At 51.0% G+C, this 16,342-nt stretch overlaps 1 protein-coding gene and 1 long non-coding RNA gene across 11 annotated transcripts in view; one reads left to right on the top strand and one right to left on the bottom strand.

Moving 5' to 3' along the window:
• PFKFB4 (6-phosphofructo-2-kinase/fructose-2,6-biphosphatase 4) overlaps positions 1–16,342 on the bottom strand; it is a 42,037-nt gene that overhangs the window by 7,432 nt on the left and 18,263 nt on the right. For 7 of the 10 annotated variants that reach the window (XM_058727045.1, XM_058727049.1, XM_058727042.1 and 4 more), the window contains 7 exons: positions 14,883–15,090; positions 14,177–14,323; positions 7,137–7,241; positions 5,516–5,645; positions 5,346–5,408; positions 4,272–4,336; positions 51–2,185 (listed from right to left, as the gene is read on the bottom strand). In XM_058727045.1, the coding sequence (XP_058583028.1) occupies positions 2,126–2,185; positions 4,272–4,336; positions 5,346–5,408; positions 5,516–5,645; positions 7,137–7,241; positions 14,177–14,323; positions 14,883–15,090 (778 nt within the window). In that variant the 3' untranslated portion in view covers positions 51–2,125. Of the gene's footprint in view, positions 1–50; positions 2,186–4,271; positions 4,337–5,345; positions 5,409–5,515; positions 5,646–7,136; positions 7,242–14,176; positions 14,324–14,882; positions 15,091–16,342 lie in introns of those variants that run through there. The other 3 variants (XM_058727043.1, XM_058727044.1, XM_058727047.1) reach the window with 3 other exon arrangements.
• Positions 1,887–6,109, top strand: LOC131510210 (uncharacterized). Its single transcript, XR_009260934.1, has 3 exons — positions 1,887–1,976; positions 5,601–5,689; positions 5,967–6,109. It is a non-coding gene; the product is annotated as an uncharacterized LOC131510210 (long non-coding RNA).

The raw sequence follows: 16,342 nt of genomic DNA, 5'->3' as shown, positions 1-16,342 counted from the left end.
AGCCAGCCGGAAATACCTCACAAATGGAGAGATGGTCACAAGATACAACCTTAGATTCTTATATATTTTATTTTTTTTTAAAGTAAGCTCTAGGCCCAACATGGGGCTCGAACTCACGGCCCCGAGATACAGCTGCACACTCTACCAACTGAGCCAGCCAGGTGCCCAATTTTTTTAGAAAAAGTATTTATTGCAAAGAATGCTAGACACAGTGTAATGTGTGGCTGAGATCCAACAACCTCCATTCTGAAAAGAACGGGAAAGTGTCTTCAACACAAGCACATCCGCCATCATGGATAGAACCAGTGGTCAACCCAGTGGGTTGCTGACCATGCAGAGACCACTCCAGGGCACAGGCAGAGAGGAAAGGCCCCAACCCACACCATGCCCCCAGGCTTCCTTCTGCCTTATCCCAGGCCTTGTCAGCTCCTGACTGCCCTCTGGGCACAGAGAAAAGGCCTCGCTGGTCATGCCTCAGCCAGTTCGAGGTCCTGGCGAAGTGGGGACATCCAGACGTAGGTGCCACCAACAAAAGAGTACCACTATGGCCAAAAAGTGAGTGTGTCCAAGTGACCGAGTCACCCAAGACTCTGGGGACACAGAAACAAAGGCTGTGGTCCTCATGTCCCAAAGGCAGTGGCATGGTCCCCTGGTCCTGAGTCTAGGGCTTGGGGCTCTGGCAGGAGGTAAGTCCAGAAGATCCTGCCCCAGCCCTCCACCGTGTCTGTCCACAGCCACTGCAGCACCCAAGGCTGACAGACCGCCAGCTGGGGCAGGGACATGAACTTCCCTCAGGGACAGGTGGCACCTGCAGGCTGCAAAGCCCTGGAAGGCTGGGAAAGGTGGGTTGTTCTGCCAAGGAAGGTTCCGGGTACAAGGTGGGCTTGGGATCCTGGGTCCTGTGGACGGTGGGGCGTCCGACTACAGGTCCAGACACCTTCTCACCCAGGCTTGCGACTTGCTGGACAGGTCTCCTGCTCAGCTATAAAATGGAGCCCAAACCCACTGCCCAGCCTGCCTCTCTGGGCTCAAAAGAACTCAGGGGCGTGACAGATGGTAGCCTTCTGAGATCGTTTTCTGCCAGGCTCCCATACACGTGAATCAAAAGCTACGATATGGCTGAGAAAATCCTCCCCTGGACGGGTACCTCAGGAGCCCGCCCTTTCCCCGGCTCAGTCCCACGGGCAGAGGTCAATGAATGCCAGGACAGTCTTATTTTTCTCTGAATCGTTCACAGCAAATGCACGTCTCGGCCACCGGGGTACACTCCTGTGTGGACACAGGCGGCAACAGGCAAGAGGTAGCCTAGCAGGCAGGGCCAGGAGGGAAGGGGGACAGCAGCCCCTCCCTCAAGCACCTGGGTGTACACTGGGAAGAACTCACACAACCACCCTGTCTTTACGTGCTTTCCCTGTGCAGCAGGTGGGCAGGGGTGGCCTTGGCCATCAGCTCTCGCCAATGTTCCAGTGTGTGCGCAGTTGAGAAGCGGTGACCACAAAGGCTGTGTTCCCTGCGTGTTCTGTACATCATGTCGTGGTGAAGTGAGCACACTGCTCATACAAGTGGCCTAGCCAGTGGAGGTACCTGCCTTGGTGGCTCTACGGGTCCTGGCAGGGCAGGATGGGAAGGGCTCTTTCTCACCCAAGGCAGTGGAGCTCAGGCTGCCATGAAGACCTTGCCTCAGGCTCAGGAAGTGGCCACAGAGGAGACGGCGGAGCCCCTGCAGGGGTCCCCGGTCCACTTTAGACAGCTCGGCCTGGTGGGATCATCACAGCAAGTGCTTTCTGTTCACATGTTTAGGGTTTCACACTTCACAAAGCCAACCGACCGGTGAGAGGACACCTCACAGCTGCAACAGAAGGACCGGGTTGCTAGGAAACCTCTCACCAGCCCAGGGCAGACGCAGTCTGGCCAAATGATTCTTAGCAGCAGGTCAGGCACCACGTATAACCCTGTCGCCATTAACAAGGAAGCAGGTGGGCTGTGCGGGGGCTCTGGGTGCCACCAACCAGGTGTGGCATTGAGGATGATCCAGCATAGAAACTGTCACATGGAGCAGGGGCCTGTAATGATCTCATCTGCAGAGATCAGTACCTGCCTGGGGGTTGCAGTGGATGAGACATGGTCACTGGTGAGCAGGGACCGTGACGAGGGCTTCCTCTGGAGGCCTCGAGATATCTACATTCTGCAAAACAAACAACACAGAAGATTCACGCTGTGGTGAGAATAGACAGACATCCACTGTCCTGCTGCCTACTTTCCTCATCACTGTGCACCTCTGGGTTCACATACTCACCCCCCAGGAGCCCTGGCTGCAGGACTCCGTTTCCCAAATTTCCCTAAGAGCAAGGGCCCAAGAGCCTCTCAACATATGGTGGGCGGACGAACACAAGTGTTCAAAGGCAGGGGTGGAAGATGCCCCCAGTTCCTGCTTGCTCCTTGCACACAGGCCGGGCATCACCCAAAGTAAGGCTATCTCCACCTCCTGCCCCAGGCCTGAGTCAACCAGGAGGAAACAGCTGGCTTGCATCCTCGCCAGTGGGGGGCAGGGAAGGGAACCGGCTCCTGGGGGCGACCTCCTCCTGGCTCGAAGTGTCGGTGGACAGGTGTCAGATGTAGCCCCAGCAGCTTGTGGAAATCTCGTAGTCTGTGGCGTGCTTTGTCCTCTCAGACCTGGGGTGGGGCACTCTGGACCTCCTGAAGCCCTCGGCTACAGATGGGCCCTGTCAAACCACAAAGTCCACTTCCTTCCACAGCTTGCTGGGCTGTGGCCTAAGGGATTGAGAGCCTGACACCTTCCTCAGCTCCCTGAGATGGTCCTATGGGACCCCCAAATCCTGGTGGCCCATCTTCTTGATTGGGGGCCCTCGCAACCATCACCTGCTGAAGCAGGTCACGTTGGGCCACAGCCCCATGTGATGTGATGTGCCCAGATCTGCAGGGAGGAAGACACTGCCCCCACGGGCACACCTGTGCGTGCCCTGAACCAGCCACTGGAATTGGAGGGGCAGGTGCAATTCTCATGGTGGGTGGGGCAGGCTTCCCGAGGGCCCCCTTTCCCATCACATTCCCAAGAATGGGCTAGGACCCGGGGATCCCGCCACCTGAAAGGAAACCAGCCAGGAACCTATGGCCAGCAGAAGTTTGCCTCTCAGAAGCCACCACGCAGAGGTGGGCAAGGTGGCTGCCACCTACCCCATGGTCATGCCGGCTCCTGTCCCGTTGATGCGGGCATCAGCCCCCAATGACTGCTGGCTCCAGGGGCTTCTCTTACCATCACCCTGTCAGTCAGTACTGGGGCCCAGTGCCTTCTGGGCTTTCTTCCGCACAAAGGGTGCCTGTTAGGACATGCCTTCTCCTGTGACCTGTGGGTGCCAGGCTAGGCCTGGGGCAGACTCTCAGCACAAATAGAGAAGTGGCCTACATGGTAGATGGTTCCAGTGATGGGCAGCAGTCTTAAGAACATGCACATATCTCTGCCAGTGGGGTTCAAGGTCGAGGGGTGGCAGGTGAGCAGCCCAAGGCTTGCACCTTTGATAGGGACCCAGAGCCCCCCATGCTCCACTGTAGGTGGCAGCAGGCACAACAGAGGCCCCAGGGGCCTTCTTGCTGCAGTAGACCTTGTGAATGAGGTCCAGAAGGGCGACTCCGGCCCTTGGCCTCAGTGAAAGAGAGACCTCACGTGGACATAGAAAGTGGTTCTGGGCAAAACTTTGAGGAGCTTCTATCTTAAACAAGGCACTGGGGGAACACAGGATAGTGAACTGCTCTTCTGCATGACAGTCTCTGTCTAGTGCCAACACCCTCTCAGTACCTGCATGGCCCTTTCTACAACAAAGCACAATACCACTTTAATTGTTAAAGGTGTGCTCAAGTTGGAAAAGATGCTTGTGAGGCCTGAGCTTGTAGGGGACCATGGAAGGATCCCCACATGCCCCCTAGTAGGGCCTCTATCTTCTTTCCCAGCTGGGATCCTCCACCCCCTGGCTCAGACCGCTATGGTAGGGCTGCTGGGAAGAAGCCACCACACCCAGACTCAGGCACTGCCTAGCCTGGGGACCCAGCTCCAGGGATTTCTCCACCCCCAGGCCAGCATCCTCGGGAAGGCCTAGCCCAGAGCCATGACCTCACCCTGGTGATAAGACAGCAGCTTTGGCAGAGAACTCCAGCTCACTCTGGCAGGCACCCCAGTTGGCTCTGGGCCTCGAAGATGCTGTGCCTGGATACCCCCAGGAATATGCTCGCCCCCACAGCAGTGACCCCGTTGCTACCTGAGGCCTGTCCCGGTGCGTATTCACAGCCATCACGTTCAGGAATATCGACTCCACTTTACAACCTGCCAAAGGGAAGATGGAAATCCATTTCCCCTCCTGGAAGGCCGCTGGAGCCACAGAGGGTAGAAACGTCTCTCAGGTCGAGGCCTGGGGTATGATAGACTAGACAGCCATCCTCTGCCTCGTCCTGGTCCTCTCACCCTTAGGCAGCTCTGCAGAGCATGTGAGGAAGGATGAGGTACCCAGTCAGGCCCACATTTATCACGTGCCACAGCGCAGCCTTGGTGAGGAGCCCAAACACCCAGGCAGGGCTACACCTAGGACCCAAGCTGCCCACTGGCGGGGCGGAGGGCAGTCTAAGGAGTGGCGGGCCTGAGCTCGGCATGGAGTCATTCTGTGAGTCTTCAGAGCCGCCAAACCACTTACAGCCCAAGCACACTACGAACACAAGCCCGACAGGCCAGGTGTTCAATGCAATGGGGGACGAGGGGATGAGCACACACGGGAATGACATCAGCTGCCACTAGGCTTTACGGTCATTCTCCGGAGGACACGACCACCTGAGGGGTGCCTCATGGTCTGTGTTGAAAGTGAGGAGCTGAGACCCAGGAGCTCAGGCCCTGCACCCAGAATATTTTAAGGCCCAGGTCCTGGAGGCTTTGGGGATTTACGGGGGTTTCAGAAAAACCAGTAGAAAAGCCCCTCATGTGGGTGGGTGATGGTTGAGGATCACTGGAAAGGCACCAGTGGCCACAGAAGTTAAAAACAAACAAACAAACAAACAGAAAATAAAAAAACAACAACTAAAAATTATAAATTGGGAGGGGTGCCTCTCTGACTGGCTCAGTTGGTAGAGCATGTGACTCTTGATCTCAGGGTTGTGAGTTTGAGCCCCACACTGGGTAGAGAGCTTCCTTAAAAAAAAAAAAAGGTAAGTTGGGAAAGGTAGTGGGGTGGGCAGAGGAAGAATGAGTCCCTAAAGGAATTTTCAAGGGATCTGCAGCAAAATCGTGGAACCCTGTGGAAAGCCAGCATCTGGCAACCCGGTCAGTGTGCAAGAAGCTTCCTTACCGTAAGCCACAGGGGTCAGCTTCAGGACGGTGTGCAGTGGACACTTGAGGTAGGGCAGCTGTTCTGTGGACACAGATGGGGAGGGCTGGCACGCCAGGGACGCCCACACGACAGTCCCACTGTCTCTCTCACATACACACATCCCACCTCCCTGGGGGCCCGGCCCGCACCTGCGGCCTTATCCAGGAAGTAGGCCAGGAGGCAGCGCATCACAGCCTGGTGGCAGATGACCAGCACATTCTCTTGCCTCTCCAGCTCCATGATGACAGGCTCGAGCCGCTGGACCAGGTCCTCGTAAGACTGCAAGTGCAAGTGGGAAGGGTCCCTCAGGCCCTGCTCCAGGGGTAAGTGATGGAGACATCCTGGGTACCAGCTACCTCCTCGGTCCTAGGATGCTCACCATTCTGGGAGGTTGCAGACTGGTATCCTCCAGCCTGGCCCCTGGGGACCCTCTAGGACAGTGAGATGTCCAGTTTGAGAGGGGAGCTGGGAGGGGAGAAAGATGGGTAGCCTGGGAAAGGGATTGCGTCCTCCACCCCAGGCCAGGTCCCCGGAGGACTAGAGGGCAGGGCTGGGCCTCAGGCTGCCATCCTAAGGGGCCACCTCTGTGCTCACCTACAGGGCCCTTGGCTGAACCCTCCACTGCTGGAACTCACATGCTGGCAACTGAGGACTGGTAGGAGGCACTGTGCCCTTCCAGCCCACAGTAGATGGAGTGCCCAGAAAGAGCTGTGGGGGCAGGGGCAATAAAGGCTGCCAAAACTTCCTGGAGCAAGACCTGTCCGCATGCCTAAGGGCCCAGGAACAATGATCCTGGCAGTCTCCCTGCCCTGTGCCTCCCCTGGGTGCTGGGAGGTAGCTGACAAGGGACACCTTAGACCAATCCCTCAGCCATGAAGTTTAGAGATTTCCACCAGGAGACCGAGTCCTCTTTGCACACAACCAGCAAAACAAATGTCTCAAGCTGGGAGCTGAATGTGCCTCCACGCTCTGACTGAGAGCAATGCCTTGTAGTTCTGGAGGAATCCTAGATCAGTCCTTTTGGTAACTGCTATTTTCCTGTATTCTCAAGTCTGAACAGCCAGCTGCTTTACTCCTTTTTATTGTTATCTGGGTTAGTTTTAAATCTGAGCTCTGCCTCATAGTACAACAGGAAAAAAGTAATGCTACCCAGAGCTGTGCTTTTCCCGAAGACAGTACAGCAAAGGGGCCCAGAGTCTGGACTCTGGGGTGGGGATGGGGACTTCCGCATGTGTACGTGTATGTGTGCATACACTTGTGTGTCTGTAGTGGTATCTTTATTTGGCCACCTCCTGGAAGTAGGAGATACTGGAGTCAAAGGCCACCTATTTCTGACCTGGGGCCTGGGCTGAAGCAGGAGCCAGCCTGAGGGAAGGAGACAAGAGCACATGGCTTGTAGTGGTCACGACTCAACTGGGGAAGGTCTCCCTATGTCTGCATTTGGGGGCCTGTGTCTGGAGTCACAGGGAGGACACAATCCCTGTGATACCCCGGGGAAGGGAAAAAGGCAAAGGTAGGGAACACTGGGAAGCAGGGATCTAGAGTCTCAGAGGTGGGAGTCCCGTGCAGCACTGTCCATCCACTGTCCAAGGCGGGCAGGGACTGCGTGGCCTGGACCCCATGGCTGGGAGGTGATAGAGATGACACGCACACCCAGCCTGGCCAAGCTCTGAGGTCAGACCCCACCTACCACCCACACAGCATCCACAGAGCACCCCCCAGTGGTCCTGGGGCAGACGGCAGGTGGCTAAGCCCCCAAATCCCACCTACCTCCCCCTTGGGGTACCGGTACCGGTACTTGTCCTGGTCCCGCAGGGCAAACTCCAGTGGATAATGATCCTGAATTTCCTCGTAAGTCATTTCCTCACAGACGCCCTAGGGAGACACTGCGGTCATCACACCTCCCATGCCAGGCCCGGGGATCAGCCCTGTGTCGGGGGGAGGGCAGGCAGAGGGGATCAGATTTACAGGGTATTTCCTGGGTCATGGTGGCCCTCCCAGCCCGGAACTTAGAATGCATCTGGGAAGACTAGGTCCGTGGGACCACTGAGCAAAGGGGGCAGCTTCTGGTTTGTAAAGAGCTACCAGAACAGTCTTTTCCATCCATCCAGTTTATGCCATAAAAATAAATACAGAGGGATGCTTAGGTGGCTCAGTCAGCTGAGCGTCAGACTTCGGCTCAGGTCATGATCTCATGGCTAGTGAGTTCGAGCCCCGTGTCGGGCTCTGTGCTGACAGCTCAGAGCCTGGAGCCTGCTTCAGATTCTGTGTCTCTGTCTCTCTCTGTCCCTCCCCAACTCATGTTCTGTCTCTGTCTCTGTCTCTCTCAAAAATAAATAAACATTAAAATAAATTAAAATAAAATAATAAACATTAAAATCAAATAAATAAATAAATAACACAGAATGTTAACTATGTGTCTTTTCTTGTGTCTTTTGTTTTCTGTGCTATAGAAATACTCTAAGTATGGATTGTTGTACAAGCTATAAAGCAAGATTTCACTTGTGTCCCTTCAGGATACACACACACATGTAGCATAGATTACCTTATACAAATGCTATTTTTCTTTTAATGTTTATTTTTGAGAGAGAGAGAGAGACAGAGTGTGAGTGGGGGAGGGGCAGAGAGTGAAGGAAACAGAATCCGAAGCAGGCTCCAGGCTCCGAGCTGTCAGCACAGAGCCTGACGTGGGGCTAACCGTGAGATCATGACCTGAGCTGAAGTCAGACGCTTAACTGACTGAGCCACCCAGGCACCCCTACAAATGCTATTTTTTAAAAATCCATCAAAGAAGAACACTGGTTGAGAACACCAAAGTGATTTAAGGGTACTGAGAGAGGAAGTAATAAAATGCCCTAATAAAAAGCTACTGAGGGGCGCCTGAATGGCTTAGTCAGTTGAGTGTCCAGCTTCAGCTCAGGTCATGATCTCATAGTTCATGGGTTCGAGACTCGAGTTGGGCTCTGTGCTGACCACTTGGGGCCTGGAGCCTGCTTCAGATTCTGTGTCTCCTTCTCTCTCTGCCCCTCCCCTCACTTGTGCTCTTTCTCTCTCTCAAAAATAAATAAACATTAAAAAAAAAAAAGAGAACTGCTGATCTCTGCCTTTGTTCTAAGTTGTCTATTAAAAAAGTACAGACCGGGGCGCCTGGGTGACTCAGTAGGTTGGGCGTCCGGCTTCGGCTCAGGTCATGATCTCGCGGTCCGTGAGTTTGAGCCCCGCGTCAGGCTCTGTGCTGACAGCTCAGGGCCTGGAGCCTGTTTCAGATTCTGTGTCTCCCTCTCTCTCTCTGACCTTCCCCCATTCACGCTCTGTCTCTCTCTGTCTCAAAAATGAATAAACGTTAAAAAACAATTAAAAAAATAAAATAAAATAAAATAAAATAATAAAAAAGTACAGACCAAGAGGAAAATTTACAGTTGTAAACATCTATATCAAGGGGTGCCTGGGTGGCTCAGTAGATTGAGCATCCAACTCTTGATATTAGCTCAGGTCGTGATCTTGCAGTCATGGGATCAAGCCCTACATGGGGCTCTGCACTGAGCATGGAGCCTGCTTGGGATTCTCTCTCCTTCTCTGCCTCCTCCCCTTTTGCATGTGTGCGCTCTTTGTCTCTCTCCCCAAATAATAAGTAAACATTTAAAAACAAAAAATAAATGTCTGTATCAAAAAAGATCTTGAGGTACCTGGGTGGCTCAGTCGGTTGAACATCAATCTCTTGATTTCAGCTCAGGTCATGATCTCATTGTTTGTGGGATTGAGCCCCATGTTGGGCTCCATGCTGACAGCACTGAGCCTGCTTGGGATTTTCTCTCACCCCCTCTCTCTCTGCCCCTCCCCTGCTCTCTCTCAAAATAAATAAGCTTTTTTTTTTTTTTTTTTTTAAAAGAAGAAAGATCTCAAATCAATAATCTGATCTCCCATCTAAAGATACTGGAAAAAGGAAGAGCAAAGTAAACCCAAAGCAAGCAGAAGGAAGGAAGTAACAAAGATCACAGCAGGGCGCCCGGTGCCTCAGCTGGCTAAATGTCCATTCAGCTCAGGTCATGATCTCATGGTTTGAGTTCAAGCCCCACACTGGGCTCCACACTGGCAGCTTGGAGTCTGCTTGGGGTTCTCTCTCTCTCTCTCTCTCTCTCTCTCTCTCTCTCTCTCTCTCTCTCCCTGCCTCTTCCCTACTCTCACTCTCTCTCTCAAAATAAATAAACATTCTTAAAAAAGACCAGAGCAGAAATTAATGAACTGGAAAACAGAAGATGGAGAAAAGCAATGAAATTAGAAATTGGTTCTTTGATGGGGCGCCTGGGTGGCTCAGTCAGCTGAGTGTCCATCTTCGGCTCAGGTCATGATCTCACAGTTTGTGAGTTCGAGCCCTGCATCGGGGTCTGTGCTGACAGCTCAGAGCCTGGAGCCTGCTTCGGATTCTGTGTCTCCCTCTCTCTCTGCCCCTCCCCCACTCATGCTCTGTCTCTCTCTCAGAAATAAATAAACATTAAAAAATTAAAAAAAAAAGAAAGAAAAATTGGTTCTTTGAAAAGATCAAAAGAATTCACAAGCCTTTAGCTAGAATGACAAGAGAAAAAGCTCAAATTACTACAATTGGGAATGAAAGAAGAACATTACTATCAAGCTTGCAGAAAGAAAAAAAAAGCTCTGAATGACTATTAACCAACAACTCTGTGCCAACAAATTAGATAACTTGCATGAAATAAGAAAATTCCTAGAAAGACAAACCGGCTTTGTTGTTGAGTCAAATGTGTCCCCACTGAAAGATATGCTGAAGGCCTAACTCGTGGTGCCAGACAGTGTGATCTTACTTAGAAATAGGGCTTGTGCAGATGTAACCAAGTAGATGAGGTCACCAGGGTGGGTCTCAATGCACTTACTAATGTCCTTTCAAGAAGACCATGTGAAGACACAGAGACACACACACAGGCAAGAAGGCCATGTGAGGACAGAGATTGGGATGACTCAGCTGGAAGTTAAGGAATGCCAAGGACTGTTGGCAACCATGAGGCTCTTGGTAAAAATACGGGCATTAAGAGCAATTCTGGGGGCGCTTGGGTGGCTCAGTCAGTTAAGCATCTGACTACGGCTCAGGTCGTGATCTCCCGGTTAGCGAGTTCAAACCCCCCATCCCGTGCCGCCCCCAGTGCAGAGCCTGGAGCCTGCTTTGGATTCTGTGTCTCCCTCTCTCTCTCTGCCCCTCTGCCGCTCACCTTCACCCTCTGTCTCTGTCTCTGTCTCTCAAAAAATGAGTAAAACATTTTACTTATTTTTAATTTTTAATTTTTTTAATGTTTATTTATGAGAGAGAGAGGCCACATATTTACATGAAATATCCCCACTAGGCCAGTCCACAGAGACACAAAATAGATGAGTGGTAGCCTAGGTCTGAAGGGAGGGGTTGGAAGAAAATGGAGGGACGGGGGTCAGGGTTACTTTTTGGAGTAATGAATGTTGAAATTGATTGCAATTGGTGATGGTTGCACAACTGGGTGAATACACTAAAAATCACTGAACTACTTTAGGTAGATGAACGGTATGGTATGTGAATTAATTCTCTATAAAGCTGGTTTTTTTTTTTTTTGTTTGTTTTTGTTTTTTTTAGTTTTATTTATTTGAGAGAGAGAGAGAACATGAGCACGGGAGCAGCAGAGAGAGGGAGTGAGAGAACCCCAAGCAGGCTTTGTGCTGTCAGCTTGGAGCCCAATGTGGGGCTCGAACTTACCCAGGCACCCCTATAAAGCTGGTATTTGTTAAAAAGGAAAAGTAAGGCCGTGAATTGTGGATTGAACTAAGAAAAAAATCCCAATGTTGAAATAGAAGACCAGCCCAGGGCTGTTTACCAGAACCCACAAAAAGAACAAAGATAAACATAGAAAGATGATGAACAGATCACACAGATATTGGAACAGTCTCAAAATTTGAAAGAAAAAGAAGAGAATCCACCAGCATCTAGGAAAATAATCAGATTAACTACAATGGAAAAAAACTGGGGTGGTCCAGGGCTTCTCTGCAAAACCCAATGTTGGAGCCACATCCGTGTCCCTGGAGGGCAGACACTGGCACAAAGCTGCATCAGGGGGACAAAGACAGCGATGGCTGTAGGCCTCCCAGGACTCCCGCAGCCACCAGTGATGGAAGCCTACAAAATGGTTAAGGGAGCTCCCAGATAGGTTACAAAAAGTGCTTACTCTTTTAAAGAGATCACCCACTAATTCTCCCCCAAATTTTCTCCTTTCACTCAGTACATATTTTTTGAGCACCTACCCTGTAGTGAACAAAGTAGGCACAGCTCCTGTCCTCGTGTGACCCAGAACCCTTCCCAGTGGCCGGGAACCTGGAATTGTCCTGGACGCCTGTCTTCTTCTCACCTCACCACTCAGTTATCACTTTTTGTTGTTGTTAACAATGTTTATTTTTGAGAGAAAGAGAGTGAGCGTGGAAGGACCAGAGACAGAGGGGGACAGAGGATCAAAGCGAGCTCTGTGCTGACAGCAGACAGCCTGTTGCGGAGCTCGAACTCACGAACTGTGAGATCATGACCTGAGCCGAGGTCAGACACTCAACCGACTGAGCCACCCAGGCGCCCCATCAGTTATCGCTTCTATCACTTCACCACATGTCCGTCCTCAGCACCTGTCCCAGTTTCTACCACAGGGTAGGCCCGCATAAATATGTGAATAACTGAATAAACATCCTGCAAATCCATCCACTTCCCTCTCTTGCACTGCTGCCAGCCAAGTTCCAGATGTCATCACCTCACCAGGCCACCGTAAGCACCTTTAGCCGGTCTCGCTTCTCCAGCTTGTCCCCTTTACCTCACCCCAACAACAAAACCATTCTCTACACCCACTGGGGTGACCCTTCTACCATTCAAATCTGATCTCATTACCAACTTGCACTTCAGGCAATAGTGGACTAGCTTGTTTAGACCAACCCTCCAGGGAGAGCAACTAGAAAACCCAGATAGAAAAAAATTTATATTTGTTTGATATTATCATAGAGCTCCAGGCAGAGGGGCCATGAAGGGCCAAGGTCTTGGAGAACAGGGAAGCCCAAAGAGGCAAACCTGCTAATGGCATCATTTTGTTGCTTTGAAAACGGCAGTTAGGGGCGCCTGGCTGGCTCGGTCAGTTAAGCGTCCGGCTTTGCCTCAGGTCATGATCTCGAGGTTCATGGGTTCAAGCCCTGCCATCAGGCTCAATGCCGACAGCTCAGAGCCTGGAGCCTGCTTCAGATTCTGTGTCTCCCTCTCTCTCTCTGTCTCTCCCCCGCTCACACTCTGTCTCTCTCTCTCTCAAAAATAAATGATAAAACATTTTTAAAAATTAAAAAAAAGAAAAGAAAGTGGCAGTTAAAAGGATGAGAAGCTGGGGGGTGGGGGAGATGGGTGAAGGTAGTCAAAAGGTACAAACTTCCAGTGATAAGATAATTGAGTCTTGGGGAATATAATGTACATCACGGTGGTGACTATAGTTAACAATAGTCTATTGTCTATTTGTAAGTTGCTGAAAGATTAGATCTTAAAAGTTATCATCACAAGAAAAAAATGTGTAACTATGGGAAATGACAGATGTTAACTTATTTTAGTAATCACTTTGAAACATACACATATACCAAATCATCATGTTGTACATCCAAAACTACTACAATGTTATATGCCAATTATATCTCAATAAAACCAGGGATAGTGGGGAGGAGGAGAAGCCAAGCAGGAAGTATAGGGACTGAGTGGACACAAGCCTGGCAGAACTGGCAGCAATCTTGGGCTGAAGGGACAAAAAAAAAAGGTTGGGCCCACAAGTCTTTCCATCAGAACCTTAAAGGCTATATTACAGGAGAAGGAGGAAGACCTGGGAATTGAGTGGCCTCCACAAAGATCAAAATACAGCTTTGGGGGTGCCTGAGTGGCTCAGTCAGTTAAGCGTCCCACTCTTGATTTTGGCTCTGGTCGTGATCTCACAGTTTGTGAGTTCAAGCCCCAGGTCGGGTTTCACACTGACAGCGTGGAGCCTGCCTAGGATTCTCTATGTCTCCCCCTCTCTCTGTCCCTCTCCTGCTTGCGTGCGCACGCGCGCGCACACACACACACACACACACACACTATCTCTCTCAAAAATAAATAAATAAACTTTAAAAAAAAGCAGCTTTGAAACTGCTCTATTCCTGAGCAGACTAAGGTAACCCACCCCAACTGCCTGCCCCAAGTAAAAGTTTATCCTCTAGAGAGAGATAACATTAACTTGAGCCTAACTTATCTCCAACACTGTTCATCCAAAATGTCCAGCTCCCAATCAAAAATCACCAGGTAGGCTCTGTATCCAAAATACATGAAGAACTCCTAAAAGTTAATAAGAAATAGGCAGACAATCCTATATGGGGAGAAAAAGAGCAGAAGACCTCACAAAAGATATTCAAATGGCCAAGAAACCTAGTAAAAACTGTCATAATTAAAATAGTGTGCTATTGGTACGTGAACAGATAGGTAAATCATACCTAATGTAAAAGTAGGTGAAATAAATCAACAGGACAAGGATAAACAGATGGTTACAGGTAAGTGAGTTAACTGGGGAAAAATCAGATTTAAGGCCTATGTTAGAACATCAAAATAAATCCTAGTTGGTCTAGATAGTTAAATTGAAAAAAAGGGAAGGAAGGAAAGAGGGAGGGAGGGAGAAATCAAAACCCTAAGAAATGAAGAAAAGTTAAGGAGAAAGCTCTCCCTGACCCTCAACACTGTCACCCTGGCTGAGCGCAGCCATGCCCAGGAGACCCGGGCAACGGAAGAGAGAGATGGGGATTACCGCATCAATCTCGTTGAGGACCTTCCACTGTTCATAAGGCACACCCAGGGCCTCAGCTGTCTGGATTGTCCTCTTCATCTGGCTCGTCCAGACCTTCAAGTCCTTGATGTTCTGATCACTGATGAACTGGGCCAGACTCTTGGCAAACTGAAATGCATCATAAGCAAATTCAGACTCACAGATTCCAGGCTGCCCTCCAAGGACCATGAAGCCACAGGGCACATGGCATTGTGCCCAGTCTCCAAGAACACAGAGAACTAATCTCTTAAGAATACCCATGTCCTTAAGTGCTGTTCTTATGCATTCTTTCCAGAACCCTCTGTGTAGTTCCCATTGTGGATCATTACGTCCCCTGCCATTGCCCACCTCCTGACCATGTGTCCTAGTCCTTATAACCCCCAACTGTGGCCTCAATATCTCATCCTAGACTGTGGTGCAGCCATCAGCTGCACTGTAGGGATTTGGATCACTCCCAAAATGGCATGCCTCTCCAGAGAAAGGGGCTCAGCTGGTGACAACTTGCACGGAAGCCAGAAATCCAAGCTTGGTGCTTGATGACTTTCCCTAAATGACAGGAACATTCCAGACTGAATGAAGGTCATCCACCTTGATGACACATTAGCTACAAGAGCTGGAGCACCACCACCCTAATATGTGAGCATGTACACACCCACCCACCCACCCCTCCCCCCACACACACACTGACCTCCCTGCCCCGAGGGGACAGTCCTGGGTCCCCGCCAATCCGGCCCTTGAGGTTGAGCTCACTCTCCCCATGTCGGCAGAGGTAGATGGAGCGGGGGGTCACATGGATGTTCATGAGGTAATATACAATACGGCTCTGGATGTGGTCAGCCACACGGTTCACCACGTAGCTCTGTCCCACGTCCATGATCTTGATGTAGGACAGATCCCTTTCCAGAGAGAAGGTAGAGAGAGCCCTGTGAGTGCTACTAGGGCCCTTGAGGGTCCATCCCGCCAGCCACAGGAACTGGCCGCAGAGTGGTGCCTTCCTGACCACGAGGCTTCAGGTTACAACACACAGGACTGTCAGCTGGTGTGTAAGTGATGGGGGTGAGGAGGGAGCAACACAACACGTGTGACATCCAGACAAACCCTGTGAGAGGTGCTCAACACTTGTCGTATTTCCAAAAGGTGACATCCAAAGCACAGGGTCAGTCATACACATTGTGACTCTCGCCACTCCTCTGTGTCCCCCGGACCCCGCTTGCCTACCTCTGAGCTCTCAACGCACAGTCTGTAAGGTGAATAAGAGATAGTTTTTTCCAGGACTGACCTGAAAGAAGCTGGCAAGCACTCCTCCTCCACTCCCCTGGCCAGCCACCCCTGGACCTGTCGTTCCCTCCCCCAGTGAGCCCTCCCGTTGAAACCCAGCTCAGCCACTTCCCTCGTTCTGGCTGGGAAGCGCTGCAGCTGGGAGAACATTCTCTGCTGATATGTTTGCTGGGTGTTGGGGAGGAACCAGGAGGAAAGGTGGGGTTTCTCAGGCATCGTGCTCTGGACTGGCCCAGGAGCTCCCTGCATGCTCTCATCTGAGCTCTCACTGTCTGGCCTGGGAGCCTGGCTTTAGGTTTAGGGTTGTTACATGGACACCAATAAAAATAGCAGCAACGCAGTCGCTTAAGCGTCCGCCTTCGGCTCAGGCCATGATCTCACGGTTCATGAGTTCCAGCCCCGTGTCGGGCTCTGTGCTGACAGCTCAGAGCCTAGACCCCGCTTTGGATTCTCTGTCTCCCTCTCTCTCTGCCCCTCCCCCATTTGTGCTCTGTCTCTCTCTCAAAAATAAATACATGTCAAAAAAAATAAATTGAAAAACCAAAAAACAGCAGCACGTTAACTGAGGAGTCCAACAGGAGCTGCTCCAGTTAAGCGTCTCGCACGGTCACATCACAGAACCATGAGGAAAACCGCTGAGCTGGAGTGACTGGAGAAACACGCAAAACCACAGAGGGGGCCCAGGCAATGAGTGTTGTTTAGTGCAACTGCCTTAGGCTGGCCAAGGAGACTCAGCCAGTGCTCTCCAAAGAACCCTAGAAACCATCCCTCTTATAGTGGCTTGTTCTCCTTAGTTCGAATACATCGGATGTTCTCATGTCATTATAAGTGACCCACGCCCAAGTTTATATTCCAGTCTTTCACTTAATG

Source organism: Neofelis nebulosa, chromosome 4, assembly GCF_028018385.1.
Source record: "Neofelis nebulosa isolate mNeoNeb1 chromosome 4, mNeoNeb1.pri, whole genome shotgun sequence".
NCBI lineage: Eukaryota > Metazoa > Chordata > Mammalia > Carnivora > Felidae > Neofelis > Neofelis nebulosa.
Note: the sequence above shows the minus strand (reverse complement) of the source record. Positions and strands in the feature narration are given on the sequence as shown.